At 49.5% G+C, this 26,243-nt stretch overlaps 1 protein-coding gene across 1 annotated transcript; it reads right to left on the reverse strand.

Annotated features, from left to right (window-relative positions):
- Positions 1–5,794: 5,794 nt before the first annotated feature.
- Vangl2 (VANGL planar cell polarity protein 2) lies at positions 5,795–26,243 on the reverse strand. The gene is made up of 8 exons (XM_055613326.1): positions 26,201–26,243; positions 17,034–17,296; positions 16,771–16,891; positions 13,268–13,875; positions 12,375–12,511; positions 11,798–11,933; positions 10,253–10,484; positions 5,795–9,360 (listed from the first exon to the last, which is right to left on the reverse strand). The coding sequence occupies exons 2-8, from the start codon at positions 17,102–17,104 to the stop codon at positions 9,100–9,102; spliced, it is 1,566 nt and encodes a 521-aa protein (XP_055469301.1). The 5' UTR covers positions 17,105–17,296; positions 26,201–26,243; the 3' UTR covers positions 5,795–9,099.

A 26,243-nucleotide genomic window follows, 5' to 3' on the forward strand; every position in this document is an offset into this window, starting at 1 on the left:
TTTCTTTTTCATCCTTTTTTCAATAAGATAGCGCTGAGTAATGAATGTGCAAAGGACACCTACAATAAGTTGGAAGCAAGGAATTCCCAAGGGGAATTTTGGGTTTGGGTTTGGTTTTCAAGTCAGGATTTCACTGTGTGGCCTGGGCTATCCTGGAATTCACTCTGTAGACGAGGCTGGCCTCGAACTCACAGAGAGCTGCCTGCCTCTGCCTCCTGAGTGCTGGGGTTAAAGGTGTGCACAACCACTGTCCAGTTTAAGTATTATTTCTTATTAAGGCATATTTGGATACCTTAAACTTCATGTGTATTTAAGCTTTTCTCATTAGGGCCTTGCTGCTCCAAGGAGCTTACAGTGTCAGCAGCGACTTCCTGGCACTGAAAACTGAATTATGTTCTTAGAATTTAGATGCTGAAGCCTCACCTAATCCCATGTTCTTTGAGGAGAAATGAGGGTAAGATGAGGGCATGAGAGGGGAGCCTTGTCATGGTATTACTGACCTGGTGAGACATCAGCAACCTCATATCTCTTTCCCCCTCCACCTGCAATGTCATGCCGCAATAAGACAGAAGCTGCTCCAACCCAGGAGTCTTCCCCAGGTCCCAGCCACGGAAATCATTAGCTCCCAGAGCACTAAAAAAATGAAGTTCTGTTCGGTCATCCAATCTGTGGGACGTTGTGGTAGCAGCCCAGGCTACTAAGACACCAGACCCTCAAGATGCACACTCTCAGCCTGACAGAGGTGCCACATGCCTTTAATCCCAGAGGCATAGGTGAATGGCTCTTTGAGTTCGAGACCAGCCTGGTCTACAGAGTGAGTTCCAGGACAGCTCAGGCTGCACAGAGGAACCCAGGGCTTGTGCCAGACCTGCTGGATCAGAATCTGCATTTCTAGAAGGTGATTGAGTGATCTGCACATTTATCATAGGCACCGTGACAGTCTGAGAAGCTCTATTTTCAAGAACTGTTTCAAGATAGAATTAAAAAAGAAAAAAAAAATCACCAGAACATTTACAATCCAAGAAAGAAAGATCCCCAGTGTCCAGTTATTTAATATGCTCCAAATCAAGAGGCACTGGATCTCATAGCAGTCCTCGCAAATGAAATCTCACAGGCAGCCATATCTGCTTTCTTTCCACCTCAACCCCATCTTTGTGGGGGAAGGTACTGTGTTAGGAGATAAGTGCAGAGATGGAAGGTAACAGTCCTTCAAGTGGAGTTCATCTAGACTGTAAAGACTCCCCAGTCTATTCCACCCTAAAATTACATGTTAGGGTATCAGTGGGAGCGAACATTAACAGACACTTGTAAGGAGCAAATCCCACCCCCGACCTATCTCCTGGCACAGTGATGCTCATGCAAATCTTTGGCATTTGTGGTAGATCATGAGGCCCCTCCCTTTCCTCTTCAGATGTTTCTTATTTTTTGGTCACATTTTCTTTTTTGTTTTGCTTTGTTTTGGGTTTGTATGTTTGTTTGTTTTTTGTTTTGTTTTGTTTTCCAGACAGGGTTTCCTGGCTGACCTGGAGCTAGCTCTGTACACCAGGCTGGCCTAAAACTCCCAGAGATACAGTTGTTGTTCTGCCTCCCAAGAGGGATTAAAGGCGTGCACCACCACCAACTAGCTACATTTCCACTTTTTTAACCAAAATCTTAAATACACTAGTGCATTTATTGTTCAGTCTATGGTTGTACTTGGTGTTTGGCTTAGGGTTTCGTTTGTTATCTGTTTGTTTTATATATACACACTTCATTTTTCTAAGCAGTGAAGTTTCCTAAGAAAAATGAGTCTAATGCATGGAGATTTTCCTTCCCCAACTCCCACCCCCTCACATACACAGTCTCCCCCATTATCAGCATTTTGCAGGGAGTGGGACATTGGTCACAACTGGTGACCAATGATGCACATTATCAAAATCCATAATTGACATTAAGATTCAGTCTTGGTAAGGTACATTGTGGACGTCAACAAATATCCACCACTATAGTAACATACATGTTTTCACTTCCTTAGAAGCCTCCTTCTCCAGTTTAAAGCACATATTTGCCCTGGTTAAGCAGCAAGTGGCACAGGCTAGCTGTGTCCAAAAAGCAAGAATGAATAAGACACAACCATATTCAAACTTTTCTCCAGCCACAGATTCTCTGACGGAATATCAGAGGACTAACAACCTTTTGAGTAGTGGTTTGAAAAATAGTTCACACATTCACGCATTGTTTGCTTCAGCCTGTCTCTTGCCTATCCCTTGGACCTCCTCTAGGGGAGAGTGTAGTGTATTTCCTTAGGTGTCAACAGTAGGAAACAAGATAACAATAATAGTATTTCCTACTTGTGCTAGCAAAAAAGTCCCAGGAGCTCCTAGGAAGCAGGGGTAATGTTTCATATGCCTTTGCATCCCAATATCTAACATAAAGAAGTGTCTTCCTGAAACTTGCTAAGGTAAGAGAAATCAGTGCCTTGCCCAGCTTTCACAAATCATCTAAGCCAGTACCTTTTCCCACCATCCCACTTAGGCATCTGCTTTTCTGAACTCCTACCTTATCGTGCCTCTTCTGGCCGTTGTACAGTGTGTCCTCAAGCGTGTGTGTGTCTCTCCCTCCTGATCACTCTACAGTGCATTAATACTGCAATCATTTTCCAGACGCTGACTTTCCCCCACCCAACTTTGCAAGCAACTGGAGGCACCTTCCTACCTCTTGTGTAGATTAAGTAGCTGGCTTTCCCTTCTGTAGATTGAACTGGCCTCTCCCCAAAAAACTAATAACAAATCACTAAAAACTGAGTCTAACATGGTGTCACTTCATCAAGAGCCACAGCCTTTTTTTTTTCCAGCTACATTGCAAAGCCAAAGGCTAGACAATCGTGTCTGAGCAAGAATGTCAAGAAGTGTTGGCCATGACTTTGACAATCCACTAAGTCCCTACCTTCTTCAGAAATAGGTGAAGTGCTTCCAAACTATACCTTCTTAGCTAAAGGTTACGAATACCTTTTTTGTTGTTGTTACATGACAAATGACTGAGGCCATGAATTTCACTTTTAACAAACCTCCTAAAGAAACTAAGGTCTTACTGACAAACATTGAGATCTGGCCCTTAAGTTGGTTAGTTCCTAAACCAGCTTTTGTGTTTGGTTGGTTGGTTTTGGTTATTTTCAAGACAAGGTTTCTGTGTAGCCCTGGCTATCCTGGAGCTGGAACTGGAGCCCAGGCTAGCCTCAAACTCAGAGATTCACCTGTCTCTGCCTCCAGGGTGCTAGGATTAAAGGTGTGCGCCACCATGCCCAACCTGGCCCAGCTTTTAAGGGAAGAGGACTAAGATGTTAAATAGACTGCTCAAATGTCCACAAAGGTCAGTTCAGTGAGAGCAGGATCAAGTCCAATAACTTCACCAACCAAAGTAAAGCACTTTTAGTACCAGGCTGGAAACATCAAGATACTGAACAAAAATTTAAGTGTACTGAGAAGCATTTACTCTATATTTCAATGATTTCAAAGGTTTGAGGTAGAAATTCAGTCATAATAAGTCAAACTTTGACTATGAGGTGAACTGAAAAACAACAAATAGTATTCTTCCACAAGCCTAACAACAAAGAGGACAGGGGTGTTGTCTCAAGAGAAGTATTTTTATGTCCACATAAGAAAAAAGCTTTAAAGGAGAAGCAAGGGGCTGTGGTGTAGATCAAGTGGTAGAGTGCTTGCCTAACATCCATGAAAGCCCTGGGTTTATCATGGATTTAATCCCTGACACTGACTAGATTGAACGCGGTTGTGCAGACCTATAAATGCAACACTTGGAGGTTGAACATCATCCCCAAGACAGTCTCCAAAAAAAATAACAACCAAAGATAAGGGTCCTGTGTGTCCTTATTGGGGAGATAGAGAAAGAGAGAGAGGAAAACTCTGAATTATGTATCAGATATATGGTCAAGTTATGTTGATTGTGTCCTCTGCCTGAAAGGTTTTCAGTTTTATGAGGTCCTACTTACTAACTGTTGATCTTAGTGCCTGAGCCGTTGGTGTTCTGTTCAGAAAGTTGTCTCCTGTGCCAATCAGCTCAAGGCTATTTCCTACTTTCTCTTCTATCAGGTTCAGTGTATCTGGTCTTATGTTGAGGCCTTTGATCCTCTTGGACTTGAGTTTTGCATAGGGTGATAAATATGGATGTATTTGCATTCATCTACATACAGTTAGACCAGCACCATTTGTTGAAGATGCTTTCTTTTTTCCATTGTGTATTTCTGGCATCTTTATTGAAAAAAAAAAAAAAAGCAGGTGTCCATAAGTGTGTAGATTTATGTATGGTTCTTTAATTTGATTCCATTGATCAATGTGTCTGTTTTTTAGCCATCAGGAAAAATGCAAATCGAAACTTCTTTGAGAGTTTATCTTACATGCATCAGAATGGCTAAGATCAATAACACACGTGAAAGCCCATGCTGGTAAGGATGTGGAGACAGGAGAACACTCCTCCATTGCTGGTGGGAGTGCAAACTTGTACAGCCACTATGGAAATACCATCAATATGGCACTGCCTCAGAAAATGGAATTGATCTACCTCAGGACCCTGCTGTACCTCTCCTAGTTATATACCCAAAAGACACTTCATCCTACAACAAGGACACTTGCTCAACTATGTTCATGGGGGCTTTTATTCATAATAGCCAGAAACTAGAAACAACCTAGATGTCCCTCAAACAAAGAATGGATTTAAAAAAAAAAAAAGGAGTATTACTCAGCTGTTAAAAAAAAATCACATCATCAAGTTTGCAGGCAAATGAATTGAACTAGGAAAAAAAAATCATTCTGAGTGCTCACAGACTGAAGCAGCAATCACAGAGCCTGCATGAGTCTGTGCTACAGTTGTTAAACTTATATATGCTACAGTTAAACTTATATATGCTACAGTTGTTAAACTTAGTGTTTTTGTGGAACTCCTCTAACAGTGAAAGTGAGGTGTCTCTGACTCTTTTGCCTGCTCTTGGGACCCATTTTCTCCTACCAGGTTACCTCATCCAGCCTTGATATGAGGGTTTGTCCCTAGTTTTATTGCATCTTGTTACTGTGTTCAGTTAATATCCCTGGGAGACCTGCTCTTTTCTGAAGAGAAACAGAGAAGCAGTGGAACTGTAAGAGAGGGGAGGTTGGGAGGAGAGGACTGGAAAGAATGGGGGGGTGAGGTCAGGATGTATCGTGTGAGAGAAAAATAAAAAGAAAGAAGGTGTTCATATATAGATTATATAGATACACACAGAGGCCAGAAGAGGGCGCCAGATCACCTGCATCTGGAGTTACAGGTGTTTATGAGTCAGGGCCTAGTAGGTGCTGGGAACTGAATTGGGGACTTCAGTAACAGCAACAAGTCCTCTGAACACCGAGCCAGCTCACCAGCCCCAGAATCTCATCTTTTAAAAATAAATGTAAAACCAGAGGTAAAGTTTGGGGATTTTTATAAATAAGACGTGAGGGGCTATCGTGTCAGCATCTCTGGTTTGGACAACCCACTCCCTTCCAACACATGGAGGCCATACCCACAGACTTACTAGGAAAAACACGGGCTGAAAGTAATCCCTGAGTCCTCATCCTGACGACCACCCCTGGGTAGACCACAGCTCCCTCACCTCAGAATCAGGGCCAACAGCAAACAGTTTCTTATTTTCTCTCGGTCTCCACACTGCCTGGAGCCATGGCATGACAAGGCTCACACTGCCCCCTACTGCCCACACACATATTCTCTCTTCCTTGACCACCTTTAGCTCCCACTTTGAGAAAAGAAAAGCAACAAGAATAACCCTCACAAAAGTCAAATGTCTTTATTTTATATAAAAAAAATTTTTGTACAGTTTTAGTTCCTATGTTTAAGAAAAAAATCCCTATGCCATAATGTTTAATCCACTGCAAACTGTAAAAACAAGCTTTTTATATATTAAAAAAAATTTACATTTTACAATTTTCTACATGCATGCACAAGGTCTCAGCTCTGAAAAAAAAAAAAAAAGCCCAAAAAGATAAAAAGATTAAAAAAATAAAAAAGAGAGAAAGAAGAAAATGAAAGGGGGAAGAAAAAGGAATTAAAAAAAAAAATCTAGATCCAACAATGGAAAATTCTACATTTACAATCTCACTTGGAAGAGATTCAAGAAGCCCCTTCCTTTTGCACACAGAAGAACAAATTACAACAATCACACATCAGAACGGAACCCATCAGTAGATGCTGCCCCACGGGGAGAACAGAGGACAGAAGAGACCGACAGACACCAGGAAGGGACAAGGCAGAGCTAGGCCCAACCAACAGGGAAAACACAAACCCTGGGAAACAGACATCCGGAGTGAGGCTCTCTGGAGAATCCCACCTCAATGCCTTTATTAAAGCAGGGTTTAGAGTGGGAATGTTGTGGCTGGCTGGGAGCAAAAGCATCGGGGCAGAGATGGAAGGAGGTGGGAAGAAGCGAGAGACTGGAGGGACATAAATAAAAACACAAATTTAGGAGAACGCTGGAAGGGACCAATGGGGAGCGTGAGAGTGGCGAGGTAGGTGAAGGACTGAGGCACGGTGTCCTGGTGTGGAGGGAAGAGAGCTAAGCGCTCCGAGGTCATGACAAGTTGTGCAGTGGGGGCAAGCTGGGATGCCACACGGCCAGAGCAGTGAGGGCACTGGAGTAGCCCAGCACAGCATCCCCTATGGTGAGAGCGTCGGGCTGGGGAGCCGCATTCCCACAGTGGAAGAATGAGAAACCAAGTGAATGGTGGGACAGAATGGGTTGAGGGAAACCTCTCAGAGGGACTGAGTCAACTGCCCACCCCTTAGCAGTTCACAGAGTGAAGACAACTTCCCATTCTGGAGAAGCAAAAGACACACACACTCACACACACACACACACACACACACAGAGAGCCATACACTTGACAATTCATCCTGACACTTTAAAAAATAATAACAACCGAAGCAGACGAAGATACCACAGTTTTGACACGAAGGACCAAAATGCTACCATTCTTAGTCACAGCCCTTAGTGCTTAGACAAGAGAGTCGGGGAAACTCTTTCTTTTTGTTTTAGGAAAAAGGAATGGAAGTATCACAGTGATTAAAAAACATGGCAGGTTCTTAAAATAAACACTCCCGTGCCCCTAACCATAGGCATCAACTAAGACCCCAAATATTTTCCTTCTGCCCACCCCCACCCTCTGCTAAAACCAACACCACAACCCATCCTTGCCCACAAAGGCAACAAACCCCAATCACCATCCAGGCCCTGCTTTCCAGGACAGTGAGGTATTTATGTGACCCAAAAGATTCTCCTCTGAAACCTGATTTATTTTATTTTAAGAAAAGATACCGTCCCATGCCTCAAGGGCATCTTCGACCCAGGCACCTCTACCACAGCCCTAAGCTAACCCCGTGAGGCCCCTGCGTTAAGTCAATCCCAAAGACCGTTCCTATGGGTACAAAGCAAGCACTAATGGACCAGCTCCTTAGCAAGTGGTGGGTAGGCTCCCATTTTGGATCCCACAGCCTCAGTGAGATCAGTGGGTACCTCGTCTCACTGTGTGCTTTTTGCACAGCCAAGTACCAGCAAAATTTCCAGGGGAGTGAGTTCGGGGCCTGTGCGGGGGGGGCTTTGGGAGTTGTTTAGAGAAGTGGCCCAGGGGCATTGCTCCACCCCAGCCATCAGAACCATCCCCACGTGGATCCCGGAAGGATGTGCGGCTATTTCCAATTTCTATTCCTTGTGGTAAAGGTGTCTGATTGAAAAGCTCAAATTTGCTCTGAAAACATCGAGTAGAGGGTTAAGTGAATCCTGCTCCAAATGAGCTTTAAATGACTGAGACTCAGATTCGGTTGCAAACCGCTATGTTAGTTAAAATGGGGGTGAGGAGCTAATAGCCACAAAAGGCAGTAATCCTGGTCCCTCACCCTCATCAGTGAGGCAGGGAGAGAAGAGGATGGGACCCTGGAAGGCCATGGAAAAGAGACCCCTGAGGCACAGAACCGGACTTAAGGCAGGGGATGAGAAGGAGCTGCTGGCCCCTCCCCTCAGAGATGAGGCCACAGGAGCTGGAAGTCAGCAGGACTGGGGTAGCTGGTGCAGAAAAGAAAACTGTCTTAGACCACAGGTTGGTCAGGGTCTGCATACCAGGGTCCTTACAGAAGTCTACATGCATCCTTCACAGGGAAGGGCCGGAAGGAACGGCTCAGAGGGACAGGGGTCAGTGACAAGGGTCTCTCCAACCTCAGGTCTATCCTGCCCTTCCTCTCAGGAGTTATCCAAGAAAGACACATGGGACCTCCCCAACAGCCCTGATAAAGCGATCAGAGAGGTTCCACTTCACTTTACCTATGGTCACGTGACCATACAAGTCAGAAACAGCAGTGAAGACTCCTGGGTAGAAGATGGCACTCCCCCTTGTTCTGTGTGTGTGTGTGTGTGTGTGTGTGTGTGTGTGTGTCTGTGTGTCTGTGTGGACCAGGAAGCACAGCTGGAGCAGTGGGAAGCAGGTAACACTGGAGGAAGAATCCTAACCCCAGGACTGTCACAGCTGCACCCTTGCCCAGGGAGCCAGGGCTATGGGTGGGGACAGGGCAGAGGGTTAGCTGCTGTCCCACAGCAATTTGGCACCATGGTTCTCTGGGGTCAGAGCTATGCCCCCCCCCCAAAGAAACTCTATCGGGAGCTACTAGAGAGCGCAGATCTAAGAATGCAGGCTTGTGAGTGGGCGCTCAGGAGGCAAGGGTACAATCAGGAAGGCCCTATGCCCTTTCCGAAGGGACTTCCATCCAGGGGACATTTGGGGGAAGAGCGGGGTACGAGGCACTGTTTCCTGCAGGGCCTGGAGTGATACAAAATTGGGGGGCAGGGCAGTTCCCAGGTATTGTTAAAGCAAGGTGGTCTCTCCAGATTTACAGGGGGAAAACAGAGGAAGAGGGGTGGAGACTGGGGACAGGATAAGTTAATTCAAGTAAAAACAAAAAAAACGAAACAAAGCAAAACAAAAGCAAGAGCAAGAGGAAGTAGGATGGCAGAAATGTGACAGGGCTAGAGAAGCCAGCCATTCCCACTCTGCAGGAACCCCCACACTCCCCCCGGCCCCTGCTGTTGCAAAGTCACACAGAGGTCTCCGACTGAAGCCGCATGACGAACTTATGTGACTTGGGATCCACAAATTCCTCAGAGAGTTTGAAGAATGGCACCTTCTTGGTGCTCACTACCAGGCTGAAGTCCTGGCGTTTCAAGAGGAAAACGATGCCATCCTTGAGCCCATTGGTCACCGGCTCCTCGCTCACCAATGTCCACTGTTTGGCCAGCCAACGTTCCTTGTGATACTGGATGGTAGGTCCAGCTGCCAAATATCGCTCCAGGAAGGCCTGAGGAGGGAAGAAAACACTGTCTAGGCATCTCTGCCATCCACCCATCCTTCATCCCGTGGAACACAGCTTTCAAAGATAGCTAGGATATTTCTGAGCTTATGCTAGAATGAACTAGTATCTTCAAATGCAAGAGCAGAGAGAAGCCTAACGGACAGATGGGGATGATAACACGCACAGACATGATATGGCTCCAGTCAGGACCGGAATTCACCCCTATCCGTCACTCTGTTCCTTGCCTTAGGCTGTGCCCAAGGCAACTCGAACCTCATTCTTCCTTCCTTCTTCCTTTCCTTCCGTACAGCTGATATGATTAGAGCCATGTAAGTCTGCACTAGGAAGGAAGTGAGCCAAGGAAAAGATTCATGTGAAAGTGTGTGTGTATGCATGTGTGTATAGGTATGTGTATGTGTGTGTGCGTGTGTGTGCATGTGTGTGCATGTGTGTGCATGTTTTGCTGGTAACTGAAATTAAGAACTCGGGCCTGATCCAGCTCTGAGCTACTTTCCCAGCCCCAAAGTAGAACCTGTTTATCACACACTCACCAAAGGCTTCGAGACAGCCATTCTAGGAAGCTGGCAGCTGGGCTGAGGTAAGCATGGGCAAAAGCTTACTTTGGGGGTAAAGATGAGACTTGGAATGTGGGAATTCTAGAGCCTTGTAAAGATGGGGAAACAGGCCTCTGACATTCCCCCAGACAGTTCAGAAGCCTACCCTTGCCTCCCCAACTCCACACTGACAAGATGGATGGAGTAGAGACAAGAAAAGAGACTAGAAAGAAGAGATGAAGAGGCAAGGGGAGGGAAGAGTGAGGTGAGAACAAGGGAAAACGGTCATGAGCAAAAGGGTCTAGGAGCCGGGCACAGAGGAAGGTGTGAAGCAGCGGGCCTACCTTGGGCGTCATGTCGTGGGTGATGCAAAACTCCAGGTGCTGCAGGATGCTCTCCATCGTATGGTAAGGCTGCTGCTTGGTGGTCCGGAGGTACTTCTGCATGGCGCGGGCCATGGACGCAAAGATGGCTTGGGCTGCTTCCCGGGGGTCCATCACTTCCCGGGGGTTCTTCTGCTCCTCTTCCTGCAGCCGCTTGATGTGAGTGAAGGCCTCCTCCACAGCCACCACGAGCCTGGGGGACAGGCAGAATCTGGACCAGATGCCCACTGCTCACCCTACCCTCTACCCCTCCGCCCTGGGCTGCCGCAGCCAGAGCAAGGTCAGGCCTCTGTGCTCTCCCTGAAGTAACAGAAGCCCATGTGGAGCCAAGTGCCTGAGGATTAGGAGACGCGAGGTACTTTCCTCACAGGCGACAAGAAATAGTTAGACTCAGTAGAATCAGATTAGGGACTTAAAGTGAATGTGCTAATATCAAACACAGAAAGACACCTAGGAACTATGGTACAGAAAAGGCCAAGACCCTAGGAAAAGACTCCACACCACACTACGCTATGCAAAAAATTCGTAGGTATGAGCAAAGGGGAATGACTCATTACTATTATTAGTAGTAGTAGTATTAATTGGAGGCATGCACACGCCCTCTGTGGGGGTTCGAGGAGTCCCTTCTCTCTTTCCCACATACGGATTCTGGGGATTGAACTCATGTCATGGGGCTCGGCAGGGCTCCTGGCCCTAGAAATGGCATTTCTATTTAGCCACAATAGCCCAGCTGACACCTGATTAGGGCGGGAGAATATACGCAGCAGTTTGAGACCAGACTGATTTACACAGTATGTTCCAGACAGGGCTACAGAGTAAAATCCAATCTCAAAAAATAAAAATAAAAATTCCAAGTATAATGGCCTGTGTTTTTAATCCTAACACTAGGGAAGCAGAGACAAGCATATCCCTGGGACCTGGTGACCACCAGCTTAGTCTAACCTAATTGGTGAGCTCCAGGGCAATGAAGAGAGCATCTCAAAAAACAAAGCTGATGACACCTGAGGTTGTCCTCCGTCCTCTGCATGCATGCATGCGCACGCTCTCTCTCTCTCTCTCTAATTATCCTGTTGGACCTGAAAACCAGTCTTCTCTATAGGTGCCAAAAGTCAGAAAGCGCTGGCTCCTGTTAGAAAAAGCCGACTACCACGATGAAAACTGTGGCGTGGCATGACACGAAAATGAATCCATCAAAAGCCAGGAAGCTTGGAGGAGAAGCCCAGGCTCAGATGAGAGAGTTGCACAGATTTTAGTCTCCAAAGTCCAAGCAGATGGTCCAGGAAGCCTGAACCTGCTCCATGGAACACAGCAGCAAATGTGTTGTTTTACAGCTGCCGGGTCTGTGGAAATCAGTCGTGGAAGCACTAGGCGATGAGTATTCAAACCCTACCTCATCACTGCTCTCTTTCCAGCAGGTACAGGGGCCTCCTGGGCTTCCGTGCCCCAGCTCATCCCACTCACACCACTCTTGGAACTCCGCCCCGAACTCGCACAGCCAGTACCCACCTGGCCCTGCGCTTGCGCACTCTGCGCTCATGCTCAGCTTCCTCGTAGTAGTATTCGTTGTGGCTGTTGTCCCGCCTCCGCGCCGCTGCCGCAATCACAGCCCTTGACTGGCCGGTGGAGTTATTGGTGCTGTTTTCTGCACAGGATCGGGACAGAGGAGATGGTCAGAAAAAAAAAGAATGTAGCCTCTGAGCTCTGTTGGAACTCGGGAAACCTGGATGTGTCCCCACCACCCAGCAATGCCTCCCAGTCCCAGCCCTCCTGGCCACCTCTGGGAGAAACTGCAGGAAAGCAACCAGAAAGGCATCGGAAAGGCAGGAGTCCTGCATATATGCCTCCTGGTGCGGGAGGTTTTGCAGCACAGGGTCGAAGGGTGGAGACCAGGGCTTTGAGCAGACACAGGAGCTAAACCAGAGGGTAAAAAGGATCAGCCACTAAGACCAGCTACCTGAAGTCAAGGGAAATGACAGAACAGAGGGGGCTGGGACACAGGCCAGAGAAAGGAAAAGGCAAGGGAAGTAGCTTGGAGTCCTGCTTAGGAAGAGGCCGGGAGGGGTGGAGGAGCAGGGCCGCTCACCCTCTCCGAGAGAATACACCTTGAAGCCAGACACTTTCTTGGCCAGGACGGACTTGGGCAGGTTGAGGAGGGCGGGGTTGTAGACAGGGAAGTCATGGTAATACTTCTCCAGGATCCACACTGCCACTCGCTGGATGCTGTTGGGGGAGACGGCAGGAGGGGGAGGGTGGAGGGACAGACAAGGGGTGCAGGGGAAGGGACACATCAGGGCAGGTCGGCAGGGCTGGAGAGGACATATGACAGGGACAAGCTGCTTCCAGGAGGCCTGGCTCAAGCCTGAGGTCTATACTTACCAGGCCCCTAACCTTTCCCAAGGCTGGGTCTGCTAGTCATTTCCCACCACGCTGAAGCCAGGATTAAATGGGCCCCAGGCAAAGGTCTCCTCATCCCCATGTTCCCAAGGTTTCTGATAGAACCTGGAAGGAGCCACCTGAGAAAGGAGGGGGCCAGCCTGCCCACAAGGCTGGTGGGAGCTGACTTCCTGTCTCTCCACTGGCAGTCCATCCTCTGACCAGCTCCTCTTAAGTAACATATACTGACTACTCCTGGAGAAACCGTGCCTCCAAGAAAAGATGAAAAACCCTCTGTTTATTCCCCATAACTCTCTCCTCTTTGGTCCATCCTCCTCTCAGACACCTGGTTTTGAATTGTTTAACCGCTCCCAATTCATGACTCCCACTACCATCTTGCCCACAATCCTACACACATGACCTTGCAGTGAGGCTGAAAATATCACTGAACTCTTACTATGTGCAAACTCCCTTCCTCCCAGCCCCACTAGTTTATCGCTTATTATCCCTACCGTCACACCCTTCCCTTCCCTCCCCAGCCCCAACCCTTTCAGGTCTCGTCTTTGTCCCCTACAGGTCCCACTTACTGACGTGCGCCCATACCTGAGATGGCCGACATTGTAGAAGCGGCTGGCCCCATCTGTGGACCGCACGACCTTGAGCGTGAACTGGGGCTGGAGCTGACGCAGCTCCAGCAGGACGACAGCCAGATAGTGCACGAAGAGCAGGGCATCCACTAGGGAGACGGCAAACTGAACCACGCCCTGGTAGCTGCGCTCCCGGGCATCCAAGATGCGCACACCGTAAAAGAGCCAGTAGGAGATGACCAGCAGGAACACGAGCACCATGAGCAGGGCACGTAACACGAAGACCCGGGGCAGGGAGGCCTTGGGCCGGCGGAAGAACAGAGCCCAACTGCCCAGCAGCAGGATGAGCAGCTTGAAGGCCACAGAGATGAAGAGACCCTCGCAGGCCGTCCCACACGGCTCCAGCTCCTCCCGCCACAGCAGTGGGGGCAGCAGCAGGAAGGCCAGCGGGGTGAGGAAAGACAGCAGTGCCAGAGTGGCCCCCGCTGCCACACCCAGGTGTCGCGAACAATCCAGGGGGACACTGTCCTCCATGTCCTTGGCGATGCGTGTGAGGTCATCGTGGGAGATGCTGTGCTCAGATGTGCCTGTGACGACGGTTGTTGTTTCTCCCCAGTTGTCATCCTGCAGTCAGGAAGGGGATGAAGAGGAAAGGATGAGCAGGAGACAGAGGAGGAGTGCATGGGAATGGAGACAGGAGAGACAGGAGAAACCAACAAATAAGCAATCATCAGAGAAGTTACCGAGCTTCGCTGAGCTTCGCCGAGTGCCCGTCTTATCGCTGCAGAAATTGCAATTTAAAACCCAAGTCCCTGGGGAGCTGCACGGAGATCAGGGAGGAAAACACCACCACGTGCAGCGATGACCCCCGAAAAACAGAGCACAGGACAATTGCCAAGGGAATCGCTCGGGCAGTGACCACGACCCAGGGGCAGAATTGCCAGGCACAAAACAGGCAGCTTCCAGAGAGTGACAGGACCCGAGCCGACCCCCAGCAGCTGGTGACATGCAAAAGCTCATCTGAATTAGTGATTCCCAACCCCAGCTGCACACATTAGAATCACCTTAGGGAGCTTGGAAAACATACCAATTATGCAAAGTGAAATCTGATTGTCAACCTTTTTTTTAAAAAAAAAAAAAAAAAAAGCTCCCAAGATGATTATAATGTTCAGCCAAGACTGGGAACTCTGGACTAAATGGTCTCTATGGTCCGCTAGTTAGAATGCGTGCCCCCATGGGCCAGCAGGGTGGAAATCACCTGGGAGCATGTGAGAAATGCAGAACTAGAGGCCCACACCCCCACATCTACCAAGCCACAATCTGCATTTATTCAAGATGCCCACGAACTGTTCCAACATTCACGTTTTAGAAGGGCTCTCCTAAGCTTCTTCCAGCTTTTGCAGAAGTCCGTGATCTCAGCAGAAACCAAAGAGAGACAGATTCATGAACCAAGGCACCCTGAAGAATGAGAGAGCCGGCAAGCGCAGGGGCAAAGAGCAGAGTGGCTAGGAAGGGGAAGTCAAAGCCACCAGGGCAGTCTAGGTGACAATGCCAGGCTAAGAAACAGACATTGCAGCCAAGCGAGGTAATGTGTGACTCTAATCCCAGCACACAGGAGGCTGAAGCAGGCGGATCACGGAGGCAGTGTATGGTGTCTGTAATCCTAGCACTTGGGAGGTGGAGGAAGAAAGATCAGAGGTTCAAAGCCATCCTCAGTTACATTAGTAACTTCAAGGCTAGCCTAAGCTACATGACACCTTGCCTTTAAAAAGAAAAAAAAAATCATCTATCTTCCAACCACGAGGAGCTGCTGCAGTGTTCTCATTAGGGGAGAACAGGGGACAGGAAGACCAGTGAATGATCTAAATAGGATATGGGAAGTACTATGCAGACTCAGGGTCACCATGAGTCTCTATAAAGCTACCTCTGGTGGGTGGTCATCTAAATGACATGGTATAGGATCTGTGGAGGCAGCATGGGAAGGCTGGGCTCCCCCACTCCCCCAGAGAGTGTGGTCTGCTCAAAGCTCTTTCTCTGCAGTGGCCATCCCACACCATCCCACAGAGAAGTCCCAACACCACCAGGACTTCACAGTTCACCTCCAGCATGGACGTACAGAGTCCTACCCTAAAAACCCAGGGGGAGCAAGCTACATGATGAGCCATGCAGTGCGGTGGAGGAGGAGGTGGCCTAGAAGAGCCAGTGACCTAGAGAGCTGAGGAATCTCCTCTCCCAAGGAAGGGAGAAGAATTCTGAGCTGAATATAGAAAGCTGAAGAGCTGGCCGCTGTCAGCTGTGGGGTTGAAACCATGCCCTCACCCAGTGACCTCAGATACACTACCTACCCTCTCAAAATCAAGGCCTAGGGAACCCCACCAAATAGCAGGTGAGCTAATCATATCTCAAGGTCACTTCAAAAATCCATGAGGCCTGGTATCACGGAAAGGAAAGAGTTCCCAACGTCAGACACACGCACACACAAGAACAAGAAGCTAAGAGTCTCCATTGCCTAAGTTATTTCCCAAGAAAAAGAACAGGAATAATAAGACGAGCAATCTCATGTCACTGCAAATCCCGTCCCTCCTAAATTCCAGTGTTCTGCCTACTGTCCTCTCTCCTCAGCGAGTGCAATGGACCAGAGGTTAGGACAGAAACAAATGTTCACTGTCCTGAAGAATTCTTTTTCACGGTAACCTCTTTAACTGTGCAGCCTCATTTCTCTCGGACTTCATCTCCATCAACTCTTCCCAAACCCCTTTTCCCTAGGACCTATGTGATGCTGTTCCACAAGCTAACAGCAGAGGGCATAGTACGTCTGAAACTTTAGGGAACCTGTGGGCTACCCACCACCACCCACCACCGCTGCTGCCCTTTTAACTCCTCCTGCAGCAGCCTGACTGGCTGACGGGAGCTTTGGAGTAACAAGGACATTTCTCCTTACTCAGCTAAACTACCTCTGCCTCTTGAGATCAGGTAGAAACTACCACCTCCAAAAGGGTTTCCATTGAAATTCCCTGAATTCCACTGCAACAAGGCCCCACCTTGAAACACTAAACAAAAAAGAAGGCACAGTAGTGCACATCTGTAATCCCTTCATTTGGGACTCAGGAGAGGAGAATTCTGGTTTTGGGGGGTTTTGTTTTGTTTTGTTTTGTTTTGTTTTTAAGCCAATCTAGGGGGCCAGGCATAGTGGCACACACTTTTGAATCCAGAGCTCGGGAGGCAGGAGCAGGCAGTTCTCTGTGAGTTTGATGCCAGCAAGAGCTACACTGCGAAACCCCGTCTCACAACAAAAACAAACAAGCAACACACCAAAACAACAAAAACTAAGACCAGTCTGTGTTACATCCTGTCTTGAAATCCTGTCTTGAAAGACAAACAAAAAGATATCCTTTTGGATCTTGGATCTGTCCTAGGAGACCAGGTATCTATCTGTCTTTCCCCTGCCTCATGGAGAGTCCACCTGCCCCAAGGCATCAGACAATGTCTGATCTAAACCACTTTATCCCCGATGCTCACCCGCTCATCCCCCCTGGTGGACTCATTGTCCAGCAGGGGTTCTCCTGGAGCCTGGATCGTCACGGATTTATCTCCTCGGCTCCCATCCCGGCTCTTAGAGCGGTGTCGGTCCCGGCGGTCTCTGCAGCAGGAAACCAGAGAAACAGGAACAAAACGGTCAAGAGGGGATCAAGGTCCCTTCAGCAGGCCCCAACCAGCCCCACCTCAGCATACACCACCTCACCACCAGCCTGATCTCTCTCCGCCACTCTAGCCGTGCCCACCTGTGCTTTCGGGAGCTGCGGGAGTGGCCCGACTTGTAGGAATAACCCGAGTACTGGGACTCAGTGTCCATGGCGTCTGAACGCCGTGCCTTGTAGCGCTCCAGGGCCGCGGGCTGGGGCCTCTTGGGGGGCCCCACAGCCACCTCCTTCAGCACAGGCTTCTTCAGGCCAAGAGGCACCTTTAGGAAGTCAACCGTCGCCCTGAGGGACTCTATTTTGCTGGACGAGTGGGCTTATCTCAGAGAAATTCAAGCGACAGCTCCCTGAGAAGATAAAGCAGTGGCTTAGGGGGTAGCTCAGGATCCCTGTAGGTCAGGACACAGGGGAAAAACTATCCCCAAATGCCAGCAGAAGCTCAGGTAAGCCCAGCCACTCCCTGAGGATACCTCATTCCTGGTTCCTGTTCTGTCCAATGGGCTTAGCTCCTGCTGCTCTGCCAGCTAGAAAGACCCTCCACCCAGCGTGCCGAGTATTCAGGGCTGAGAAAGATGCTGTCATGGGCTCCAGCAAGAAAGATATAATAACCCAACTTGAGCACCCCATTACGAAGAATCAAGGCACCACTTTCCTATTCTCCATCAGGAAAACGAGACCTAGAGACACATGCACATACCTACACGCTAGGCTTTCTAGCATAATCTCTCTCTCTCATTGATGAATGGATGGAGGTGGAGATTGACAGCATGGTGGAGTAAAAAACAAATAGAAGCATCCTCCAATAGCCTAAAGCCCCAGGACAAGCAAGACGAAAGACCATCTCTACTTAGGCTGGCCGGCAGCCTCCTCCGTCCACACTGCACATCTAACTCTGTAGAAGAGGATGGTATCTCCTCCCCAATTTTCCAAGTGCCACCCATCATCCTTCAGAGGCTAGCCCCAACTCTCCCAGAAGCTCCAGCTACTCTAGCAACCAGGCTCATCTTCTCCACTGACGATGGCAACAGGACTTAAGTCATTGCCATGCCCTAGAGCACCTCCTGCCTTCACTCCCTGACCAAGCAAACCTAACTCCCCCCCCGCCCCCCCCCCCCACTCCACACGCTTCGCTCTTTTCTCGATACTAAGGTATAACTGACTCTGAGTTTATGGTCTGGGGGAAGATGTACACTAAACCACTACGCCTATAAATACAAGCAGCCATGTCGGTGTGGGGGAAGAAAACGAACAAGAGGTTACAAGACCACAGACAAAAGGATCAGGGACTGAACCTAAGCAAGCACTCTAACACTGAGCTTCCCGAACCCCATGGTCATACTTTAAACTGAAGGTCTGGAAGCCTTGAACATGCCCAAGAAAGGAAGAAAACGCCCGAGGAAGGGAAGAGATGACATGACACCATGGAAGGCCACGTCAAGAAGTGGCTCCATGCATTTAGGGAACAACAAAAAACAAAGCTGAGGACGGACGAGAGAGAGAGAGAGAGAGAGAGAGAGAGAGAGAGAGAGAGTGGCTGAAGCAGCAGGAGCCATGCAGAGAGTTCTGCTTTTATTTGCAGGTCATCAAGAAGCCTCTTTAGCTGTGTAGAATTGAGTTGGAAAAAAGAAAAAGCAGAAATGGGGAGATCAGTAAGATGGTCCTATAGCAGGAAGACTTGGCCACTAGAACCCAGGAAGAGGTAAGAAATAGACTCACAGAAAACTAGACCTGATGAAGGGCTGACTCAGGGGAGTGGGACAAGAAACATCAAAAACACCCAGTCAAGCCCACAAAAATAAGTAAAACGTATCAAAATAAAAATACCTATCTTGAGCTAGACATGGTGGCACACCTCTGTAGTCCCAGCAGTGGCACAGGCAGGCAGATCTCTGGGAGTTCAAGGCCATCCTGATCTACAAATCCGAGTCCAGGACAGCCAAAGCTACACAGAGAAACCCTGTCTTGGGAAAAACAAAAACAAAACTAGCGTGAGCAAGGGAGAAGATGCTGAGCCTCTGGTAAGGCAGAGCATTAAAAGAAGCGAGTTTGGGAGGATGGAGTTTAGGGAGAACCATGTGTGAGGAAGAGCAAGCTTGTGGGAGAGGGCTGTGACTACTGTTCCTTATTCACAGAGCTCATGGCTGTGAGGAATGGGCAGCTAGGCATCCAAGGAGCTTCAGTCGGAACTGGAGGTATGGGCATCATGCAGAGACACTGCCCTGAGCTCAGGAGAATGGATGCAAGAACTCCAAACTGCACATGTTGGGGGGCGGGGGAGGGCAAGCAAAGAGACTGAGGAGAGACCAGAGGCCGGCAGAGTGTACTGTCAAGACAAGTGGATTTGCAGGGAGGAATAAACACAACCAGGCCCTACGCTGCTGAGGAGTTCATCATGTTAAGCACTGAAACAGACCTGCTTTGTGAAGTTACCTTTTCTCCAGCTACGTTAACCCGCCAACAGTTGGAGAATGAGCAGAATGAGTGATACATATTTGCATCCTGTGGACACAGGGAAAGTAACTGATACCCACCCAGTAAATGAATATGCCTGCCTGACTCTCAGGGAAACTGCCATTGAGGGGAGATAAGAATCAATGTGAAATCTATTCATTTCTCCTCCTAACAGAGCCACATGGAGGCAATCCGTGAGCCAGTGATTTCAATACTGCCCCCCCCATCAAAGCAACAACATGTGACAGAGACATACTTTGGGGACAGATAGACTTCAGCTCAAACCTGAACCTTGATAAAGCAGGGCCACAAACAGGGCTTGTCCCATGTTCATCCCTCTGTCTGCAAATGACACACCGGGCTCCTCAACCCTTCCCCTGGGAACCCACTCTACTGGTTTACTCCTCCGTACGGGGTTCAGACGCTGCAGCTGCAATACTTTTGATGTGGTTCCCACCTATTCTTTCTAGTTCTCCTCTTAAAAACTGAACTGGGCCAGGAGGCTCCGAGACTGACGGATTACAGGGGGGGGGGGGGGCGATGAGGCAGAATGGCAAAGGAAGTGCTGTGGATTGGATCCAGACACTAGAGCCCTCTCCTTCCTCATCCTCATCCCAAATGCCTGCACAGAGCCAACAGCAAAAGGAGCCCGGGATGTACACAAAGATCCGGGTTTAAAACCTGGCCCTCCCATCGCCGAGCTGTGTGCCGACGGGTAAGTTACTGACCCTGCTGTGCCTGGTGGGCCTTTCAGTAAAACAAGAGATGAGGACACCTCCTTCGTGGAGTAGCTACAAGGACTGCAGGGATGAAAGAAGTGCTTTCATAGGCTGCACAGCTACTAATAGTTAAGCAATTAATAAGCTCTCAAACTCCAGTCCCCAACCACTTCCTCTGAAACTAGGGAAGGCGGTGTTATAAATAAATTGTAGGGCTAAATAAAGAACTCGACAGTGCGGCACCCCACCCAGACCCACTACTTCAAACACACCCAGAGGTGAGGTGAAGCTACTCTGTTTCCCCTGCAGATAAATCTCCAGCCAGACAGGGTGCCGGTCATCTCTCGACTCTTTGTTCCCAGCTACTTAGGCTGGGAGGGGCCCCACCTTCCTCCCCAGCAAAAGACAGACCCCACAGCCTTGGCATACAGAGGGGGGTCCAAAACGCAGCAAAACATGCTCCACCCTCACCCACCAAACACAGGGGCCCACAAAGCACCACAACTTCTGAAGCCTTTGCCTTCTGTCCCCTCTGGGTACCCAAGGGAGCTAATCCCAGCGATGGGAAGGGATGAAAGGTAGGCAAAGAGATGGGCAGAAGTTCCCCTTACTTAATCAGTCTCAAGGATCAGATTTGGAGGGTCTCCCGGGTGGGCAGCATTCCCAGGAAACAAGGTGGGGGAGGGGAATCACTAGATGAGATCAACAAGTAGAAATGTCAGAGCGATGAGGAGACAGGAGGAGAAGTCTGGGCTTGGCACAGGGCAGAGAGCTGCACCCAGCTAAGGGGCTGACGCTGTAGAAAGGGAATATGCCCCACTGTTTTTTAACTCACCCCCCACTCCTCAACACACACACAGGCACTGAGTCCCCTGCTCAAACCAGCCATGGATTATCTGGGGTTAAAAGGAGGCCAAAGAGGAGAGAGGGAGAGCAGAGAGCGCCCCGGCACAGAAAGGAGACCCTTCTCCCCTCCAAAGGCCTTTCAGAAACAAAATTAATGGAATGTGTCTCAGTATCATCCCAAGGGAATTGGGAGGAGGGCTGAAGGGAATGTGGGGGCTTTTGTCCCGGCTGCCCAGCTTCTCCCACATTGATCGCCATAGCAACCAAAGCCCCCTGTTGCCTAGGTGATGGCAGCCAGGTCCTGGAACCCATACCCAGCATCCAAAGCGAGAAAGGTTATAGAGGTGGGGGAATGGGATAGAGGGGGAGAGAATGGGGTTTCTCCTCTGGCAGCCCCAGCTTTTGTCTAAGCATGGGATCTGGTTTCTTCAGGAAACAATTGGAGGCCTCTAGAAAATATAAACTGAAAACCTGGCAAGAGGCAGAGAGAGCAAGGCCCTGGGGTATATGGTATGTGGGTAACAGGGGTGCTGGGTAAATTTGGACCAGGACCAACTGACCCTTCCCCATTCGCCACTCATAGGAGCAGCCGAGTTGACAGTCAAGTGTTTGTGCTTGCACACAAACACATACCCCACAGGCACTGAGGACAACCAGGCATAGGAGCCTGTGGTCACTATCTTCTTTTGCCACTGCTCTAGCCCTACAATATCTTCAGACCTGGGATGTGGTCATGAGGCAGAACACAACAAGGATGTATCTGGGAAGAAGCAAAAGCCAGGGTAACTCGGCCAGAGGAGAAAGGAGGAAAGGGACACATCATAAGTGTACACCTCAGAAGGGGTAACTCTTCTTCATCTCTACCAATACGACAGGGCTGGAAGTAGCGGTCCTGTGGAACAGAGGTACCTGGGTTTCATATGAGAGAAGACTTTGGCCAGAAAAAGATGAAGGTGGGAAAGTGAACAAGAAGCTAAAAGTTCTGTTTTGACCAGGCTCTGTCTCTGGTAGGCCGTATTTCCTCTTCTCTGCCAGGGACCTGGAAGGGTAATCCTGCCTGGGCACAGTTATTCCTTTGGAGCCCTCCTGAAGGAGCAACCACCTGTGGACCCTTGCCTTTACAACCCTCTGATTCTTCCACAAGAACCAGGATCTCACGGCATCTGACCTGCCCCGACTTCTGCACCACAACCCATGGTTAGCTAAGTGACTCCCAAGTTGCACTCGCAAGCGCCGATTGCCTGCTTTGAAGGGGTTGGAGGGTACTTAGCTATCCGCCCAGGGGCAGAGCACCTAGTCATAAGGCTGATCAGCAAGAAGTAGAGCAAAGGTGCAAAGGGTTATTAGCATTTGGCCTAACTACTGTTCCCTGAGTTTCAGAGATGAGTCCAACCAGGTGGCCTTATCAGGCAATAATGGAGACTCAAAGCTTTTGATTTGAGTGAAAATACAGACACCTAACTTAGATCTCTAAAGAAAGTGGCGACGCTCTCTGATTCTGCCCTTCTCTCTCCCTAGATGGGAGACGGTGGACTGACTCGCCCAACTCTACAGACAGTAAAGTAAGGACCAGAGAAGGGAAGCTAATGGCTGGTCAGTGGTCACTACTTCCATGACAGCCCTTTCTGGACTCTTACTGCTTGGAAAACTTTGCTAGCACTTGGGTCTCAGGGGATCTCCTGAAGGCAAGCAGATGCTTCTGCAAGCAACCCTCTGGCTCTGGTTCTTCCAACAACTCTACAAGAAGCTGAGGAGAGAGGAGGACTTGCTGACTCCTGCCCTGACCCTTCCCCCACAAGCGACAGGCAGACCTAAGCCCAATACCAAATAATCCAACTCCAGACAGGGCAGCCCTGTACTCAACCGCCCCTCCAAAGAACTCTAACACTCCATTCAATCCCATCCAGCCTTGGACGTGGCCAAACCACTCATCCCAAGGGGCTCATGCTAGACCCTTCCTATCACAGAAAGAACCAAGGTACAGAATGGGCAAGGACCACGACCACCTTAGCCTATAAAAGGGTTCCCAGACTCACTCTTGTACCCTCAGAAAAGACCCAGTGACTCTAGTGAGACCCAAGAGGCCAAAGAAGGCAGCTGGACCTCAGGGAGCCCAGTGGGAAGGCTGCAAGACCAGATGCCCAGGAGCTGGCACCAGGCGCCCCACCCCCATACTGCTAACCAAGCACTCTCCTAGGAGGGCCAGACATGAGCTCACCATCCTCACAGCCCCGGGGTGGGAGCAGGATCCTTCTCCTAGCAGGGGAAGGGAGGAGCAGCAGGGGAAGAGCCTACAAATGGGCTCCTCCCAGGGTACCTGATACTCACTAGAAAGGAGCTAGAAAGCAGAGCCACACCCCTTTCCACCTTCTGGGAAGCTCCCTCAGTGGAAAGCGGGGAGGGAGGGGGTACCCTCCAAATCCAGACACCGAAAGACTGACACACATACACGTGCGCATACATTCTAGTTCCCCTCTGAAACCTGGAATGGTTCCTGCCTGCCCCACCCAGCTCCACCCACCCTGGCTAGGCAGGTTCTGTAGCGACCTGTTCCGCTCTCTGCTGGCACCCCCACCCCCAATCCGGCTCTCGAAGTCCCTGCCCCCAATCCAGCACCCACACGCATGCTCACACACAACCCATAGCATCCCAACCTCTAGTTTCCCCTAGACCCATCCCTGGTCAGTCTTGGACAGGATGAATATTCCCTTTGGCATCTTTCCCAGGCGGAGGCTATAGGGAGAGGAGAAAGGACACAGAACTTTGTAGAGGCAACCAGGACTGAAATGCCAGGACGCTCCATTTCATTTTCACCACCCACAGGGCTTTGGGCTGCTGCCTCCCAGGCTGTGGCACAAGAGGCCCCTCCCCACGTATCAGGTGAGGTGTGGAAGAGGAAAACAAACGGAAAAGGACAACAGAAAGTAGGGGAGATGTGCTGACCCACAGGCCCGCTTCCTGCACACACTCAAACAAAATGCCTCCCTGTCCTAAGTAAGCCTCAACCTGACCCCAAGAGACCTCAAAGCCTCCTCACCCAGACCCTGCCTCGAGGCAAGAGTTATTTAGGAAGAGGAAGTCAGCCAACCTCAGGCTGGCAATGTGGACCAGGAGAGCTGAGATGTGGGGAAGGAGTGTGGGGGAAGAAAGACATATGGGACACTGTGGGTGAAGGCTGGATTGTATGGGGAAGCAGTAGAGTGAGCCTCAAAGTGTGAGACGCAATGTGTGTGGGGAGCGGGGAGGGCAGGGGCAGGCCTGGATTTCTTCATGAAACCTCCTCCACCTACCTCAGCCCAGGGACACTCACATCGAGGAACACTAAGAAGGCCAAAAAGGCCCAGAGTTCCAACCAGCCTCCTCCCTCCTGACAACACCCGGCCCCCTCACCCGAGCCTCTCACTTTCTTTCCGAAGATCAACTCCCCCATCCTTATATCTGCCACTTCCATTCCTGGAGTAAAGCAGGTGACAAAGTACGCATTTCTGTTCACACTTGGCTGGTTTTCAGAGTTACCACATCACACCTCAGGCTCAGCACCTGTTTCTGTCTGACCTCCTCCTTTCCCCTAAAAAGCCAGAGCCCCCATTCACAAACCCCCTCCCACCTTCCATCCAGGCTAGGGAAGCCAGGCACTGGTGAGAGCAGAACTTGAGGTACTACAGATAGGACTTCGGGGAAAAATCCCACGACAGTGATGGCCAGGTCCCTCTCCACACAAGACTCCACACAGAAAGGAAGGGCTTCAGCTCCAACAGGAGCCCTGCCGTGGCCTAGACAATGAGGTGCTCCTCCTTGAGAAAGACTGGCTCCTCCATAAGACCCCATCTGGTTCTCACCCTTAGAGGTAGCTGTCTCTACTCATCAGGAGAATACGGACTCAGGTTAGCTTTCTAAGGCGGAAGGCGGAAGAGGAGTTAGTCACATTCAAGATTAAAGCCAAGAATGTGCAATCACAGAGAATTGGGGGGACAGCAGGGAAAGATGAAGAGAGTGCTTTGGGAAAAGGAAAACTGAAAAGCAAAGAAATCACAGAGACCAAAACAGCCTTTAGGAGCTACACCATCTTTGAAGACTTTCTTGCCTTCTCTGAATTTATTTTCCTGTCTGTAAAATGGGGACAACAGTTGTCTGTATCATACTGTATGATCAGAAAGTCACAGGAGCTGTAGCATACAAGATGCTTAACAAGGCTGGGTGCAATAGCCACGTGCCTTTGTGACCCCAGCACTTGAGAGCCTGAGTTAGACAGGTCTCTGTGAGTTTGAGGCCAACCTGGTATACAAAGCAAGTTCCTGGCCAGTCAGAGACACACAGTGAGACCCTGCCTAAAAAAAAAAAAAAAAAAGGTAGGTAGGTAGATGGATAGATGGGTGGGTAAATAGATAGACAGATACATACATACATACATACATACATACATACATACATACATACATACATACATAGACACATAGATACATGGATGGATGGATAGACACATACATACGTGGATGGATGGATGGATAAACAGAAGGACAGATTAAAAACTGATGCTCAGTAAATGTTGGTTTCCCAGCTCTTTTAGGGCCTGCACAGTCAGTCCTTCCACTTCTTTTCCTAGAGCCTCATTATAAAAAGTAGATTCCACCCAGAATAAGGAGGGCTCATCTTTGGCAGCAGAGGTGGCTCACCCCATGATTATGGGTCAGGGATTAACCCCACACTGATACATTTTTTTCAGGAGCTCTTAGGTCCCCCATCTTCTCTTGTCTCCTCCCTCTTCCTCAGTGAGGTCAGGCCTAGGATGCAATGGCTTCCCACTCTTTTCCAGGCTCTTATCCTAGCTATTCACTGATGGGCAGGGGAAGGAGGCCCCAAGCTTCCTGCCCCAACCCAGCCCCCAGACACTGCCCAGTCTCCCCTCGCAGGGCCCCACCCTGATTACCAGGATAGCCCTAGTTCTGCTGATTCCAAGCTCGCTTTTTCCCAAACCCATTCCCAGCTGTCTTGTCTGTAATTACCAACCTTGCCAGGGGCATAAGACTGGCACCGCAACAGCTCATTTCCAACGGGCCCCACCAGAGAGGCCTCTGCCTCCCACTCTGTACCAAGGGGGGGGAGAGGGATGCAAAGATTCTGCATGGCACACTGCAGTTCTATCCAGATCACAGCAGAGAAGCTGACAAAAGGGCTGTCGAAGGACAAACAGGAGAGGGAGGCCATGAACATCACATGGAGCAGAGGATCACCCACCTGTAGAGAGTGAGAGGTCTCAGGTCTCAGGTCAACTGGGAGG

Source organism: Psammomys obesus, unplaced genomic scaffold (genome assembly GCF_907164565.1).
Source record: "Psammomys obesus unplaced genomic scaffold, mPsaObe1.curated_primary_1811, whole genome shotgun sequence".
Classification (NCBI taxonomy): Eukaryota; Metazoa; Chordata; class Mammalia; order Rodentia; family Muridae; genus Psammomys; species Psammomys obesus.